We start from the raw sequence: 16,723 nt of genomic DNA, 5'->3' as shown, positions 1-16,723 counted from the left end.
GAGAGAGAGAGAGAGAATCAGCAAAACGTACCGGAAATGGGATTGTCCCCGATCGAAGGTGCTCTGATGCCGGGCGACTTGGCAACCTTGTACGCAATCGTGAGCCGGTTGAAGATGACCAGCAAGACTAGCACGACGGGAATGGCCAGGGCCACCGTCTTGGTGTTGACAGAGTCGATGAGCATTATGGGCAGACTGTTTTAAACAAATGTTTGATGATCAACCTTGCCTTGCAGAAAAAAAAGAACCCTTCCGTAGCTCCGGGGCGAGGGGGAGGGCCCTTTTAAACCGATAGTCCCGGACGCCGCCAGCCCAACAGCTGTTTCAAGCTTAGACACGAATGACAGCTTTAAACCGGGGACGCGGCCCATCACACCCCTCGTCATTGTCATTACTTCGAGCTTTCCCCAGTGACGACGAAATAGCTCAACCGATCGCTGCTCGTCCTGCCCACGCACTCTCTAGATGGCTACTTTGTCTCGCGACAATGGGCGAGCAAGTCCAATGTTGCTTGAACAGGTACATCAGCCCATCGAGCTGTCAATCGGCTTCCAGCTGGTTTGCGATCAGCACGTGAAGTGGAACCACCACCCATCAACTTTCCCGGGGCCCCGGACTTGGTGGTGGGTGGGCTTTTCCACCAGTTATTAGCAGTTAGGCCAATGGCTAGCTGGCAAACGGTCAGCCGATCAGGGAAACAAGAATAAGCTGATGTAGTGGCAGGACTGGGGTGATGTGGTTGTTAGCTTTCCAGCTAGTAAGAGTTAGCGCTGTGACAAGTTGTTGGAGAACCCTTCTGTCGAGACTACTACAACCATCTCTCTGTAGCAAAATTCAGATACTGCATTGCGAATCACTACACTGTCAAGCGAGATCCAGCCCTGTACGGTGGCTCCCTCTACAGCAGCATAGCTCCCAGTCTCTAAACCAACATAGCTCCGCACTCATCAAGGTCCTCAGCTTTCAGAAGCCACAATCCTGACATTGAAATCCTCTGATTTTATCGTGCTAACTAGTTAGCCCCGTGGCTGCCCCTCTTCGACAACAAGCTCCGCGGGGTTCCTGGTTCCCGCCCATCTGCAAAGGCAGGGACATATTGGGATGCTGTCGGATAATAGACACCTCGAGCAAGGTATGTACTCCAGCAGCACAAATCACATGTATAAATACCATGTGTATAATGTGACTTGTGGCTCTTGGCAACATTGTGGGGAGCAGTCTCATAGCAACGCAACCCCCTATCCCCAGTCCTACCCCAACTGCCGATCTGCCACGCATGTCACCCCACACCCAGACTCACGGAAGCCCGGACCAAACATGGCATCCGCTTCTGTTGATTTCCTGATGCGATCGCTTCACCGTTGACTGGCTGGAAGACCCCACACGGAACTCGGAGAGTGGTCTGTCGTCTGAAGAAGATGCGCCGCAGCTGAACTGGTCGTCGATGCGACAGCAGCTAGAACAAATTGAATCAGCCCGCATGTGATGACGGCCACCATCCACGCGCTGGCGGGTGGGCAATCTGAAAATGGAGAGGGAACACCGACGCTTTCTTCCCTCTTGATTGATATCCCGGGTAGAGCCTTGGTTTGGCGTCTTCTACATCTAATCAATCCCTGCGAAATTCCGAGGCAGCCAACTCTATTCGTAAATGACTTTGTTATTATTATATGGCCACCGCACAAGGTTTGGCATGTGAAAAGCACCACGTCGCTGTTGTGACGCTGGGACGCCGCAAGTAAGGAGTTGGCCACACACAGTGCCGCAGTTGAGAAACAACGCCTCTCGATCTACCGGATGGCAACAGCCTTTTGATGATTACGAATTACAAAGTCAGATTCCCGTCGAGGCCAGCGCGCTTGAGCGTGTCCACTAATATAGGTAGATAAATGTATCCCAAAGCGCCCGCACGGTCTGGCAGTGATCCTGTCACACGGCGCCAAAGGTCTCGCTTTTCGGCAACGCACATTTACATAACTGTATATACAACGCCTAGTCTTAGTTTTGCCAAGCTAATAAAACACATGGGCTACTTAAAAATGGCTTAACCGCCTTGCTGCCGCTGTGTCACCTTTCTATGTCCAACATGGCGCGCCAGAATTCTCCGTCAAGATCGACAGGAAACTGTAACGCATCTTGAAATGCAGGTTGGTCTACCTGCATTGGCTGCGCAAAAGGTGCTTCAGCTACAACTGATGACATGGGTAATGCACAATTTTCAGTGCTTGCCTGCCTCGGCTGCGGTGATGCGGTTGCTGAGATCTTTGACACGTACCAGTGACGAATCCATAGAATCTTGCGGTGATTTGCTTCTAGAACGGACCTTCCGCCATCTTCAAATTTCTGACGTCGACCTAGGGACTGAGAGACGTGGTCGCCCTCGCGGAACCTATCGCCCAGACTTTGGCAAGCATCCGCGAAATCGAATGTCTTGCGCGCAAGGTTCACATCCCAGTCAGGGTCGTCAAGCAGGAGTATCATGCTCGAGGTCACGACGGCGAAAGCCATGTATGACGTCGCGACGAGCGGCATTGCACCGAGCATATCGAGAGGAATGGTGGCATACGTGGCGAAGAAGTGTCTTGCCGCTTCGAGGCAGCCCCAGAGTGCTTCAGTGTGGCGAACGGAATCGAGCGGGCCTCGTAGGTTTATGGATGCTCGGATGTGTATCGCCGGCTCGTATAGTCTCATGAGGGCTCCGTGATAGTTGATCCATAGTAAAACTGGACGACGCGGTTGAGAAGGGGATATATCATGACCACGGAGACGAAGAAACATACCATTCCCGCCCACCCTCGGGGGCTGCTTTTGCACAAGAGCATCTAATTCTCTCCGCGCGGTTGCCATTATCATCTGCAAGGGAGCATCCACAACCCTGCTTGCAGACCCATGAACATCTGGGCCAGGGAGAGCATCGGACACGCGCAAAAGTATCTGCTGTATGCGAACCAATGCAACCAAGCATGGATCTGACTCGTATTCTTGCATTTCCAAAAGCTTGTCGCAGCAGTATGTCAAATATGGCGTGAAGAAGACCGAACTTCCTGTCCTACGAAATAAAGTGGTAACGCTTCCCCCCCGGAGAAAGTTAGTAAATGGAATGTTCATCAGAGGAGTATACGTACACTGAATTTAAATAGAAGCACCCCAGCATGGCGCGTCTGTCATCTTGAGTGTGGCCTTGTCGAACAAAACCTTTGACCTTGCGAATTGCTGTGGGTAGAAATGAGAGTCGTGACGGCCCAATGGAATCTGGAGACTGGTCAAGGCCAAGATCGACGACGAGAGCAACGGCCAGTTGCAGCAGATCTGTTGCTTGTGATTCAATGTAAAAATGGAAATTTCCCCTTGCCCAAGGAATGGTAAGTAAGACCCAAGTCGAGCTGATGAACCGACGACAGGACTACTCACCACGCGACAAAGACCAAAATGGCCTGCAAAAGCTCCAGTCGCCTCTCTTGGTTCACGACAACATGCTGCGCGAGTTGTTGCCGAAAGAAACGCTGCGCCTCTTTCTGGACAGAGGCCGGCGCCGGCACCGTCATCTGCAGAAGAGTTCGGGCGAAGAACGGGGCCGAGTCGTGCAGCTCGGCGGCTGTCATGGTGACGGGTATTGGCACAAAGGGAAAGTATGGCATATACGCGGTCCGATAGAGACGGATCGCAGCATCTGCTTCTTTCATAGAGACGCTGAATCCGGGGCTAATGTCGATGTGTTCTGTGCTGCTGTCCTGTAAAGCGTCGGGCGTCAAGCCCGGCGTCGACGAGGGGAGGGAAGACGGAGCACGAGCCCCGTTTTGGAGATTTTGACTGAAGAGACTTGTTCAGATTAGAAGTCATCGAGGCCGGTGAAAGCGAACTTGCCTGCTTGAACCCGCTTCGCTGATGGGCCCACCGGCACGGAGCATTGACATGAGATGGTCAACTTTTGCTTCGAGCTGCCCAACTCGTCTGTCATGGTGTGAATTAGCCCCGGGCTTGGAACGGGGGCCAGGAGATGAGAGCACATACGTGGATGGTCCTCTGTGTTTTCGTGAAACAGCCTCGGGGACAATACAAGAGATGTGATTCTTGGCGCACCTTGACAATTATCATAAATACGAACATGATGAGCTATTATTCGCAAGATTGCTGGCCTACCGCTGGCATGATGTCGCGTTGGCCTCCAAGGGCCAAACGCATTTGAGCTTGGATTTGGTGCAGCTTTGGCACGCCCGTGTACGGAGCCTCGGCCCTTGCGCTGGCGTAAGGGTAGACGTTTCCATCTTGTTCCCGGGTGTACTCGGACGAGAGAATGAATCCGATGGGAGAAGCAGGGTGGCACATGTGACGAGAGTAAATGTTTGGGACTGAGGAGTGCTCGTCAAGCCCGTCTTTGTCTTCGGAAAATCCGACACACCAGCGGGGCTGCCCATGGCGGTGCTGCGCTCGGGTTCGGGAAGCAAAATAATACCCGATTCCAACAAGTCCATCATCCTGGAAGCCATTGTTGAATCCTTCGGTCGGAAAGTATACTTTTAACATATTGCTCTGGGATGATGGACTTGTTGGAATCGGGTATTATTTTGCTCCGAGAGATGGATACTCGCGGATAATTCGGCTGGCATAGTAAACGTTGTGCCCCGAGACATGGATGCTTGACAATAACTCGGTTCGCCGTAGCAAATGATGTGACCAGAGGTGACGAGATGCCTTGCACGTCTTCTTTCCCAACTTGCTCATTTAATTTTTTACTTATTTGCAAAGCCCCAGCGTTTTCTCCGGCCAGCAAGAACACTTGCGTTAGCACAATACACGACAAACAAATCAAGCTGCCAGCATCGGTTGCTCTCGTCATGCCGGATTCTCAAGACAACGACAAAGCCGCCAGTAGTCTTCCGATGGAAGCTACTGAGCAGGCACCAGATTCCATACAGTCACAACAAGGGACTACTGTGTACCCAAGCAGCGCAAGGCTGCTCGCGATTGGAATTGGCCTGAGCCTTGCCGTCATCTGCAGTAACCTTGTACGGCCAGCTTCATACATTCCTCGCCCTAAATAATTACGATATTGATAATAACCATTTTTGTATTCGCAGGACCGTTCCATTCTTGGTGTCGCAACGCCCAGGATCACGGCCGAGTTCCATTCCCTCGACGACATTGGCTGGTACGGCTCGGCGTACCTGCTAACGTCATGCTGCTCTCAGCTCATTTTCGGCAAGATATACACTCGCTACAGCATTAAATGGGTTTTTATTGCAGCTCTTGGCATCTTTGAAGTTGGCTCTATCCTATGCGCCGCTACTCCCAACTCAGATGGACTCATCGTCGGTCGTGCTATCGCGGGACTGGGGGCCACGGGCATTTCCACCGGGTCACTTCTCGCAAGTTTCAACCCGCTCCTTCCAGTATCAAGGCTTTCCAATCTAATCAAGTGCTCCCAAGATCATCTCGAGCATCATGCCGGTGCACCAGCGACCGAAATACACAGCCATGATTGGTGCTTGCATGGGCATCACCCTCGTCGTTGCCCCATTTCTCGGCGGCGTTTTTACAGACAAGCTTACCTGGAGTAAGTTTGCCGTCTTACAGCGCATACACGGACCCTTTTACTGATTATTAACATGTCTACCGCAGGATGGTGTTTCTGGATCAACCTGCCCCTCGGCGGACTGACTGTCTTGATTGTCCTGCTGCTTGTTCGCATACCTCAACAGCCCAAGATGGCTGGCACCTCGGGTAGACCGACGCTGGATAAGCTTCATCTTCCGGGAGTCGTACTGTTGCTGGCTTCAACCGTTTCACTTCTCCTCGCACTCCAATGGGGTGACTCCAAATATGCATGGGGTAGCTGGCGATGCATCCTTCTGCTTTGCATTTTTGGTGTATGTGGACTGGCCTGGTGCTGGCTTCAATATCTTCAAGGAGACGAGGCCACAGTTCCGCCGCGCCTGCTGAAGATGCGGTCCATTGTTGCCGCCATGTGGTTCGCATTTTGCCTCTTTGGCATCATGTTCATCCAGTCGTACTACGTCCCCATTTGGTTCCAGGCGTTGAAAAATGAGTCAGCATATCACTCCGGTATCAATTTGCTTGCAATGAGCGTGGCTATGACGATGGCGTTCATCTTGACCGGTGTCTTGGTAAGTCACGTATCTCCCCAGGTAACAACGCACACTAACTCGCGCAAACAGACAACCGTTACGGGCTACTACGTACCCAGTATGATTGCGGGCTCCATCATTTCAGCAATATCAGGTGGTCTCATGATGGAATACGACGCCCATACGTCTACCGGATACTGGATGGCCTCACTCATCCTGGCGGGCCTCGGGTTCGGCCTAGGTGCCCAACAGTGCATGATGATACCTCAGACTATGCTCAAGGGAACAGATATTGCTCTTGGTACATCCGTCATCATGTTCGGTGAGACACTATCCGGCGCCGTTTTTCTTGCGGTTTGCGAAAGCCTCTTTCAAACCAGGCTAGTGCGAGAGCTGCATAGGCTCGCGCCGACTGCAAACCCCCAAGTCGTCATAGAAAAGGGAGCAGTGAACCTGAAATCATCCATGACAGAGCTATATAGCCCAGAAGTGGCCGCGGGGGTTATGCAGGCTTACTCTGGAGCTCTGCAGCCCGTCTGGATCGTGGCAGTAGTGCTTGGAGCCCTGAGTCTTATTGGTGCTGTATTCACCGAGTGGGTGAGCGTAAAGAAGGACAAGAAAAAGGACCAAGACGATGCTGGGAAGGAAGTGAAGAGCGCCCCTGTTGAAGAAGAAGATTCTGTCCAAGTTGCATAGATTGCGTATTTGCGTCTCGGGCTACGTTGCAAAGCAGGGTGCGCGAGGAAATTGAAAGGATAACCAGCTAGGGCATAAATGGTGAACCTGAATGTGAAATCCAATCAGCGGCTGTTGTAGAGCCAAGATCTACCTGTCTGCAATCTGACACAAAGGGCCGGGGGCACCGTGCGCGCAGATGAAGATGCCACGGTGGAAAACGTGCAAGGCGCGGCGTTGATGAATGTGAGCATCTTGCAGCGTTCTAGACGGTAGCTGACACATGACACGACCGCAGCGCTCATGTCCATGGCTGCTGAATTGCTGCGTAGCACAGCAGCAACCTGCACTGCGGTTCCGTCCATGATGTGTGTCTTGTCACGACATGGACAGGACATACAGGTACCGAGGGGCTCTGTCGTGTGGCGCCGATGGCCTGGGTACAACGTGACATGGATGACAGTGGCGATTTGACAAGAGAAAAAAGAAGGCAGGGCAAAAAAATTGTTTGCCAGGTAGCAAAGTACCGACTTGAAGCAGAAAGACTTGCGAGAGCAAAGAGATACATGACGCCGCTCATTTTCGGCCTCGACTGTTATGCGTTGTGATGAAAAAAAATAAAAAAATAAAAATAAAAATAAAGGCAACATGTGTACGTCCGTAATTCGTACTTTTCGCCATGCACGTCTTACGAGCTGAGCTGAGCTTTCCGGAGAAGCTGATGAGGGGTGAAATACGGGCATGGCCATGGGACCATCTGTAAGAAATTATTATTAGCTGGAAGAATTGATTGCTATCCCTCCGAGACTTGTCTTGTTGATAGGAGGCGCACTATTATGCGTCGCTGGCTTGCTGGCAACGTGCGCGGGCGGAGTAGAGAGATCAAGGCTGGGGGAGAGTTTATTGTGCGGGCGGATGACGATGGGTAAATTGTCACCCCGCGCGATTGAATACGAGAAGGAAGCCATTTTTTTTTCTTCGGCCCGCTGATGGCGTCGATCTATTCTTGGATAAACTATGTAGGTATGTATTGAGCCCCAACTCCAACTCGATGTCTCCAGACAGGTTGGAATGCCCACTGCGCGCCCGTTGCGTTGTCCCGGCTTAATTACGGAACATGGTTTGAGACAAAAAACTTGGTCGGCATGCACGTTTGCTTATTGTCTTGGGACGAATTATGGTTATTTTTTTTTTTTCGCGCAAGCTCTATTTATGTACGGACATGCCTTGTCGATGCTGCTGGGGGTTGGTTCAGGTTGTGGGACGCGAGGGCCACGGGCTGACGGTGACGGCCTTCCCTTGACTACCTCTAGGTACCTACCTCCTACCTAACGCCCAACTATGCCCGGTGTGTGACCGGGCAGGGCTGGCATGGCCACAATGAACGCGGCCAATCGAACGAAAAAACAGGCGAGATCAAGCCCCCCGGACGAGGACCCTGCGCGCACAGCAGAGTTCGCTAATTTGTAGTAACTGCCTACTAAGGCTGTGGGCTGGGGCGAGAGTGGCAGCTAATGCACCCTCAAAATACGAAGCTGGTGCTGGTGCTACGTCATACGCTTGGCCCCAAATGCTACCGTCCTTGCGTCCCTGTGCGCGCATCTCTGCGCATTGCTGATCATTGTTTTTTTTAGCCCTTGAAAGAAATGCGAAATGTCTTGAACAAGATTCGCAGAGTGTGGACTCGACGCCACTCTACATTGTTGCTGTTCGCTCGCCGAGACATATAAGAAGGGGGAGCCCAGCACGCTCTTGGTGTTTGCTGACAGCAGACAGCCAGCAACCAGCATCTCCATCATTCTTCATACAGAGATAGAAAAGCCATCACCATCCTCTTTTACACAGTTCACAACTACCCAGACAATTCTAACAACTTTTTATACACCCACGTACACAACCCAACTCGTTCATCAACAACCAGCATCCTCACCATGTACGGCCTCGTTTCCGCCCTCTTCGCCGCCTCGGCCGCCCTCGCCGCGCCCGTCGTCACGCCCGACACCAACACGTGCACGGCCAAGTCGCTCAAGGTGACGTCGTTTCTCGTCAAGGATTTCGACTTCCACGCCAGCTGGACCTTTACCACGCCGGCGCACCAGAACTCGTGGGGCTACGTCAACTTCACCCTCGCCAACGCCGCGGTGCCGTACGAGTACCAGTGCAGCAGCGCGAGCAACTGGCTGTCCGACTTTTACTACGGCAACATCAACTACAACTGCACCGACCCGGCCGGCCAGCCCACCCAGCACGGCACCTTTAGCTACTCGCGCCCGACCGAGACCCTCGCCATCAACCAGACCTGGATCTGCGCCCAAGAGCAGAGCCGCTTCTGGGCCGAGGGCAGCGCCAAGCTCGACCTCAAGTGCCAGGACACCACCTACCACAACCCCAACTGGACTACCCCCGGCCAGATCTACTCGGACCGCAGGGTCACGTGCGACAAGCTGACCCAGGTCGTGCCCCTCACGAGCCTGCGCGCCGCGGCGTAGAGGCTGCCCGTGTCTTTTCGCCTTTGATGGATGGCTGGGCAAAAGGCCTCACTGGAAGGGTTTTGAAGAAATTCCCCTTCTTCCACGACAACGAAAAAAGAGAAAAAGATTGCATGACAAAGCGTTGCTTTATTGTTCTTTGACCGGACCAGATCGTGCTCAGCTGGGCACGACTCTTGACGACACACACACACACACACACGACATGGACGCGGAAGCGGTGGAAATGGGCACTCCAAACGAGACTAGAGTTATTTACGCATGCGGCTGACAGTACCCATTTCCTCGCCCAAGGCAGGTAATTAGTCATAATATAATCATGTACACCATCCCGACTTGTTGCCTCGTGTGGTGTGGTGAGGTGCATGTGTGCGACGAGGCTTACTTGCCCAGACCGATCCTTGCATGTCAAGGTGACACTTGAGACGGCGCCCGAGGTGGCTCTGACAGAAAACGGCCGGACAGAAAAGAAGTAAAATCATGCATGCATATTGGGCAGGTGGGCGGCATATTGTCATGCGAAATCACGCAACAGCAGCCGCATCTTGTGTCTTTATTTTGCCAAGTTGCCGAAACGTACGAGGCACGAGGCACACAACGTGGGAGCGGAGCGGGGCTTTCCGTGATGGAGCAAAAAAGCCTCGATGTATTCGGGTTATTACTTGTTGATCTTGTTGGTTTCGCCAGTTGGTTTGGTTGAACGGTGGGTGGCTGGAACCACGATGTGGCGGCGGCGGGCGGGCGATGCGGCGTTTGCTGGCGAGCGGGTGATTGACGTACTGATGAGAGGCCCCCAATGGTTATCTGGCTAAACTGTGAATACTAGTTAGAGTACCTGCCCACTAAACAAGCATTTCAAACACTTCAAACCTTGTCAGCCACGGAATTACGAGTTGGAACAAGACCTCCGAATAGTTTTATCTAGAACCAAACGGCCCGTCAAAAAAGGGAAAAACAGCCCCGAAACTCTGGATCCTCCCGGCGGAGCTCGCCCAGCTCGAATTTGCTGAGGCGGCCGCTGTGATTGGTCGGGTGGAGCCCAGCCACGATCGCGTCATCGGCCATGGCTTGGAATTGAGGCTTGCCCCTTCCCTTCTAGAAGGTTAAAAAACAATGCAAAGATTTTCTAGTTATTTCTTCTTTGTCTATACTGATGTTACATTTCTACTCTGTTGTTGAATTCATGCATCCTTTAAATGGTTTCTTCGTATGTTTGTGTAGATGGGTTCATCGTTGTATATGAAAGAGTCGTCTCAACTCCGTCTTGAACCGTCTTCTAGAATCATTCCCACGTTGCCTCCCCCCCCCCATTATCCAACTCGAGGGTGCGATGGCACAATTCGGCCAAGCGGATCCCGGCCCCGGACCACTTGCCCAGCTGAGCTTCTGCAACAAGAAAATGGATTCCCTCATTCGGCGTACCCGACTCGTGCAGCTTTGCATGCAAGCTCGCCAATGTCGCCATTTCTCTTTATAAGTAGTCTCCCAGTTCTCCTCCCCCCTCCCCGCACGTCTCCGTTCCTTCCTCTCCATAAGCTCCATCTCCTATACTATTCCCACCGTCTTGTCTTGTTCCTCTGGGGTTTGTGTGGTTGTTCATTTCTCTTGAGCCGACCAAACCATGTCTCATTCCAAGGACGATGCGCCGTCGGGCGCCCAGACGCCTCTCAAGGGCGCCAGCGATACCGAGATTGGCGCCGTCGGTAACCTCTCCGATGTCGAGAGCGGTACGTGTGCTCTGTCCAACCGACAGACCAACAGAAGAAGAAAACAAAAACTCTGACCAACGTGAACAGCCCGCTTCCAAATCGCCCGCGACAACAAGCGCCAGCTCGGCGTCCCCTCGGCCACGCTCCTCATCTTCAACCGCATCATCGGCACCGGCATCTTCGCCACGCCGGCGACGATCCTCTCGCTGTGCGGCTCCGTCGGGCTGACGCTCTTCATCTGGGTCGCCGGCATGCTCATCGCGGCCGCCGGCACCGCCGTCTACATGGAGTTTGGCACCGCCATGCCGCGCAACGGCGGCGAGAAGAACTACCTCGAGTTCGTCTACCGCCGCCCGCGCTTCCTCACCACCTGCCTCTACACCGGCTACGTCGTGCTCCTCGGCTGGGCCGCCGGCAACTCGGTCATCTTTGGCGAGTACATCCTGCACGCCGCGCGCGTCGAGGTCACGCGCTGGAACCAGCGCGGCATCGCGCTCGCCTGCCTCACGGCCGCGTTCCTCGTGCACGGCTGCGCGCTCAAATGGGGCGTGCGGCTGCAGAACGCGCTCGGCATCATCAAGATCATCGTCATCGTGCTCATCATCGTCGCACCGCTCGCCAACCTCAAAAAGGTGCGCGAAAACGACAGCTTCCGCGACTCCTTCCAGGGCACCAACTCGAGCGCCTACGGCATCGTCACGGCCCTGTACAACGTCATCTGGAGCTACGTCGGGTACAGCAACGCAAACTACGCCCTCAGCGAGACCAAGGACCCCGTGCGCACGCTCAAGCGCGCCGCGCCGCTCGCCATCGGCACCGTCTCCGTGCTCTACATGCTCGCCAACATCTCCTACTTTGCCGCCGTGTCCAAGCAGGAGATGCTCGAGTCCAAGCGGCTCGTGGCCGCCTCGCTGTTCCGCAACATGTACGGCGAGTCGGCCGAGCGCGCCCTGTCCGTCTTTGTCGCCCTCTCCGCCTTCGGCAACGTGCTGAGCGTCATCTTCTCGCAGGGCCGGCTCGTGCAGGAGCTCGGCCGCGAGGGCGTGCTGCCCTTTTCGCGCTTCTGGGCCAGCAACCGGCCCTTCAACGCGCCGCTCGCCGGCCTCTTTGAGCACTGGGCCATCACCACCATCACCATGCTGGCCCCGCCCTCGGGCGACGCCTACAACTTTGTCCTCAACCTCATCTCGTACCCGCTCGCCATCATCAACGCCTTTGTCGGCGCCGGCCTCGTCTACCTCTACCGCAACAAGGAGAAGCGCAACTGGAACCCGCCCTTCAAGGCCACCCTGCCCGTCGCCGTCTTCTTCTGCCTCAGCAACGTCTACCTCGTCGTCGCCCCGTTCGTGCCCCCCTCGGAGGGCCAGAACGTCTACGAGCACCTGCCGTACTGGATCCACTGCGTGGTCGGCTTCGGTGTCATTGGCGCCGGCGGCGTGTACTGGCTGATCTGGACAAAGGCCCTGCCCAAGATTGGTCGCTACCAGCTGGTGCGCGAGACGTACATGGATGAAATTGATGGGTGGGAGCGCAGTCGCTTTACTAAGAAGCCCCTGGACAGCCACATCGAGTAGATGGGTTACCCGTTCAAGTTGCATAGCGTTTGTTTTGATTGTTTCTGAAAGCATAGATTGTGATATAATATGAACAACAATATTGTGCTGCCATGCTCGCTCAATAGGAAATATGTGATGTGCCTGCTCGCCCTTTGCGAGTTCCTGTCGTTTGTGCCGCATTGCCCAGTCGGCGTCGTAATAAACCAAAACCTAACGTAAAAAAAAACATACCCAATTTCCTCCCAAGCATTTCCCTCATTATCATAATCGTAAAAACCCCCAGATCCCATATACTGCACACAGAACAAAACATGATGGGGCCCTCGTTGTCCCAAACTCCAACACTATTCCACCTCCTTCTGCGGAATCGTCTTCTCGCGCAGCCGCTCGTTCGTGCGGTTCCGCTCGTTCTTGCGGTGGTTGACCTTCATGTTGTTGATCTTGTGCATGAACTCGCCCTTGGGGTTGTTGGCGATGCGCCTGTCCCAGCCGTCGCCGGCGCTGAAGAGCGACTTGACGAGCTGCTTGGAGGCGCGCAGGCCGTTGCACATGGCGGCCACGCGGTCCTGAAACGTCGCATAGGACTCCTATGCCCCGTCCGCGCCGGACCAGTAGTCAACATTCGGGATGCCCTGCTGGGCCAATTGGGCTTGTTCCTGACCGGTACCTCTTGTTAGTGGGTTTGGGGGCAGCGCTGTGGTGAGGGGAGGGTCTGGCAACGTACAAGCATACGCCAACAGAGCTGCTCGACAACGTAGTCGGAAAGCTCCCTACTGAGTACCTTTCTCTGCTGATCGGGCAGCGACATGACCGGGTCTAACAGGGCCTGCTTTCTGGGGTCGTCGTCTGCGAGCTCAGCGGCCGCTTGCCGCTGGGCCATGTGCTCTGGGCCGAGCGTCTTGGCCATTTCGCAATAGTTGGTCCAGTCACAGATGGCGCGGTACAACTGGCCCACGTACTCCGTCTTGTCTTCATCATGGACAGGAAACGTGCCGTCTGTGAGCGGGGTGGTGCACTCCTCGGGTTTCTGCGCGTACAGGCTCATCAGCGCGGCGTGGTTGGCGTGTGCCTCGGCCTGCGAGCGGATGTGCCTGTGGAAGACGCCCGTGCCTTTGGCTTCGACAAGCCGTATGAGCTCGTCCTGGCGGGCCGTCCAGGCTTCCTTGCTGCTCTTGACCTGCCGCTTGATTGTGCGTCTCGTCGGCCGCGAGGAGCTCCCGGCGGTGGGGGAGGACGGGGAGAGCCGGCGAGACGCGCGTCGCTTGCGCGGGACGGGCGAGGTTGGCGACGGAGGCGCCTTCCCCATACTCAAAGCACGCGCCGGCTGCACCGTGGGAGAAGCCAGATTGCCAGCGGGCGGGTCGAACGCAGGGTATTGGTGTGTCAGAGGAGCCTGCGGCGGCGAGTACTCCTGCTTACAGGCGTTCTGTTGCGGCTTGTGCGTGCGAGGAGACGCCATCTGTTCAGCAAAGTCACTAAAGGGTACTTGGAGAGCAAATGGCTGGCTTTGATGAGGAAAATCGTTAGTTTGTTCGGTTCGTTGGCAAGCTCACGTAGACGCCTCTCTGCCTTACCTCTGAGGCGGGCTCGGTGCCCCAAATCTGTATTGATCGAGCTCATAGCTGTCTGCGCTATCATACGGAAAGGCCCAAGTCTCGCTGTCTACGTCGCGTCCGCCGAAATTGACATGGTTAGGAAAGTCAAACAGCTCGGCAGACGCATCAACGGGCGGGTATGTATGATAATAGCCCAGATCGGCCGGATGTTGGTACGTCTGAAAATAATTCTGGAGCTGCTGTTGCTGCTCCCACACAGAGCCCACGAGGCCGGTGCCGGTTGCAAGGTCTTGCTGGTTTACAAAGAGCTCATCAGGACCATCGCCGCCGTCGGCCATGGCTTCGGAAGCAAGGGCCGGAGAGAGGCAGCCCCGAAGAGTAGGGTGCGCTTGGGGGAATTAAAGAGTGGAGGAAAGATGGGCTAAATCAAGTGAAATCAAGTGAAATCTCCCACGGTTCACCAGCCGCTGTTACTTTGCTAGCATATGCTTCGTGGTGAAGTGTTAGAGCGAGAGGGGAGCCAGGAGGAGGGAGTAACTTAGAAGAGGGAGAAACAAGGTATAAGGAAGAGTCAGTAGACCAAGATATAGTGGGGCGGATTTACTAATCTTCGCGGCATTTAATGTGAATACCTGGTATACCTGCTTGGAGGTGAGTTGTGAAAGTAGGCAACTGGGTGCCTAGTGGGTGTGTTTATGACTTCTCACAATGGGTTCAGTTGCGAAGTGCAAACGCCGCTCTGCATGGTGGGGTCCTTTGACGAGGCGCCGCTTGCCAGAATAGTGTCGGTATGCGAAGGGCGAGGACGGCGTGAATCTATCTTCTTTAATGCGAGCGCGCGGATGCCGATTTGCAGAGGTGTTGCACCGCGCTGAGTAGATGGTTGATCTTGGTTTACATGGCAAGAGACGAACCAACATACCTGGGACTGGACTTTGGCTGTGCTTGTTTGCCTAATCTTGTATAGCATGGATATTCAAAGTATATTTGGCCTTATATCAGCTCTGATGAAATCGAGTGCCTGAACAAGACTGCTGCCTTGATACTACGCAGTTTGCAGCAGTACGGGCATACCTTGGAGATTTCATCCCCAATTCGCGTTTCCCAGGTAATGACAACAATAGCAAAGGTATGACGCTCAGGTAGAGTGGTTGCATGCAGCGGTAGCGTCGATCGCGGCATGTGGCATGCATGTTGCGGTGGGCGCTTTCGTCGCAACCGCGCAGTGCATCATGGTCTGGCGGCAGCGCAGGCAAGCCGCCGATCAAAATGATCCATGGAATACAATGAAGCTGAAAAAAAAGGACAAAAGAGGCAAAAAGCCGTCTCGTGGAAAGCAGCGGCTACGAAAGGCTCAGTGCAACCTTAACCCCAGATCGCCCAGCTGAGAGGGGCGCCAAGCACGTGGGGGGAGAATCGGAGCGCTATGTGGGTGTATTGATTGGGTGATTTGACTGATGAAGTCGTGCGATGGAGAAACTAGTGAATAGCTTCTAGAGCTGTACATCAAGGCAAAGTAACAGCAAGTTGGCAACAAGGCGGCGTCTCGTGTTTGGACCGAAGCGGGAGCGCGAACCGTGGGCGTTGTCGGAACAAAGGCTGGTGGCGTTTTCGGAACGCGGGCTAGAACTGGGATGAGAAAGAAGTTCATGGGGGTCACACGGTGGCTTGCGGCGGCAGAAGAGGTCAAGCAAGATGTTTGCGCCTTGCATTGCAGATGATATAAAAAGGGCGGTAGGTTACGGAGGGAATTTGACGCGGTGGTTGTAGAGGTGCGATTTTTGTAAGCAAACGGAATCCCATTTCAAGGTTGGAATGACTGGCGGACGCGGGATCGTGAGAGCGGTCTCGCTGCCTGTTCTAGCTATTGGCTCCGCTAACTAAATTAAAAGGTAGGGAACTGTGGGGGAACCACTTGGACGGGGGAAAGGATGGGGGAAACTGACCTGATTTCTTAGCGCCAAGACGGTGGATTTTTACACAATCCCCCGCTCATCAACTACGAAATTATGGCCGGCAAAAGCTGGTCACATCAAAGACAAGAAGGCTGCAGCGGGTGGCCAACAACTGTCTTGCCCTGTTGGTTTGTAAAGAAGACTAGAGTGTTGGTTCCGCGGAGCGTATGAGGAGAGTCGCAAGTTGAACTAAAAAGAGAAGAAGAAAAAAAAAGAAAAAGAAAGAGCTTACATAAATGTCAGACCATCTCAGGATGGTGCCTCTGTCATCCGCAGTCGGCCACTGTCATGATTTGCCGTCACGAAGCCATTAGCCAGTCACGACCAGTCAGCTCCGAGCAAGGACAGGCTCAGCGGTGTACCAGCAAGGTTTCCCTCGTTTTCCCCGTTCTTGTCGCTTGTTATTGCTTGGCAGGACCGTTTATTTAGATTATGCTCTTCGCAAGGCTAGTTTTAATTATTATTCGGCAACGAGTTCGGAACTGAACGCGGGGCAAGCCACAATTCCCAGCCTCATCTCACCAACAAGCGTCCGTCCGCGGGGAAAAAATCCTCCCCGAACCTTTTGTAGTTGCGCCACCAGATCCACATCATCCACACCCCCAAACAAAAGCCCAACTCACCAAAAAAGAAAATCACCGAACCCGTCCCAGTGCTAATTTGAATAGAAATAAAAAGATGACTCGCCCTCCCGGAT

The 16,723-nt window shown here is 54.0% G+C and overlaps 5 protein-coding genes across 5 annotated transcripts in view; 3 read left to right on the top strand and 2 right to left on the bottom strand.

Moving 5' to 3' along the window:
- Positions 1–185, bottom strand: part of CCM_04659 (cytochrome P450 alkane hydroxylase) — a gene marked incomplete at both ends in the record, with an annotated part of 2,002 nt that extends 1,817 nt beyond the window's left edge. The window contains one exon of the mRNA XM_006669806.1: positions 32–185. Coding sequence (XP_006669869.1) covers positions 32–185 — 154 coding nt within the window. The remainder of the gene's footprint in view (positions 1–31) is intronic.
- Positions 186–2,067: 1,882 nt separating this feature from the next.
- Positions 2,068–3,958, bottom strand: CCM_04658 (uncharacterized protein; the record flags this gene model as incomplete). Its single annotated transcript, XM_006669805.1, has 5 exons — positions 2,068–2,696; positions 2,781–3,049; positions 3,126–3,347; positions 3,412–3,810; positions 3,861–3,958. 5 exons carry the CDS (start codon positions 3,956–3,958, stop codon positions 2,068–2,070), a joined length of 1,617 nt encoding a protein of 538 aa, XP_006669868.1.
- An 877-nt stretch (positions 3,959–4,835) lies between these two features.
- On the top strand, positions 4,836–6,782 carry CCM_04657 (Major facilitator superfamily transporter; the record flags this gene model as incomplete). The annotated part of the gene is made up of 5 exons (XM_006669804.1): positions 4,836–5,006; positions 5,079–5,356; positions 5,418–5,554; positions 5,620–6,125; positions 6,177–6,782. The coding sequence occupies 5 exons, from the start codon at positions 4,836–4,838 to the stop codon at positions 6,780–6,782; spliced, it is 1,698 nt and encodes a 565-aa protein (XP_006669867.1).
- A 658-nt stretch (positions 6,783–7,440) lies between these two features.
- Positions 7,441–9,250, top strand: CCM_04656 (uncharacterized protein; the record flags this gene model as incomplete). The annotated part of the gene is made up of 3 exons (XM_006669803.1): positions 7,441–7,520; positions 7,585–7,686; positions 8,683–9,250. The coding sequence occupies 3 exons, from the start codon at positions 7,441–7,443 to the stop codon at positions 9,248–9,250; spliced, it is 750 nt and encodes a 249-aa protein (XP_006669866.1).
- A 1,621-nt stretch (positions 9,251–10,871) lies between these two features.
- On the top strand, positions 10,872–12,533 carry CCM_04655 (high affinity methionine permease; the record flags this gene model as incomplete). The annotated part of the gene is made up of 2 exons (XM_006669802.1): positions 10,872–10,977; positions 11,047–12,533. The coding sequence occupies 2 exons, from the start codon at positions 10,872–10,874 to the stop codon at positions 12,531–12,533; spliced, it is 1,593 nt and encodes a 530-aa protein (XP_006669865.1).
- Positions 12,534–16,723: the final 4,190 nt, after the last annotated feature.

The sequence above is a fragment of the Cordyceps militaris genome (genome assembly GCF_000225605.1).
Source record: "Cordyceps militaris CM01 unplaced genomic scaffold CCM_S00003, whole genome shotgun sequence".
NCBI classification, from domain to species: Eukaryota; Fungi; Ascomycota; class Sordariomycetes; order Hypocreales; family Cordycipitaceae; genus Cordyceps; species Cordyceps militaris.
Note: the sequence above shows the minus strand (reverse complement) of the source record. Positions and strands in the feature narration are given on the sequence as shown.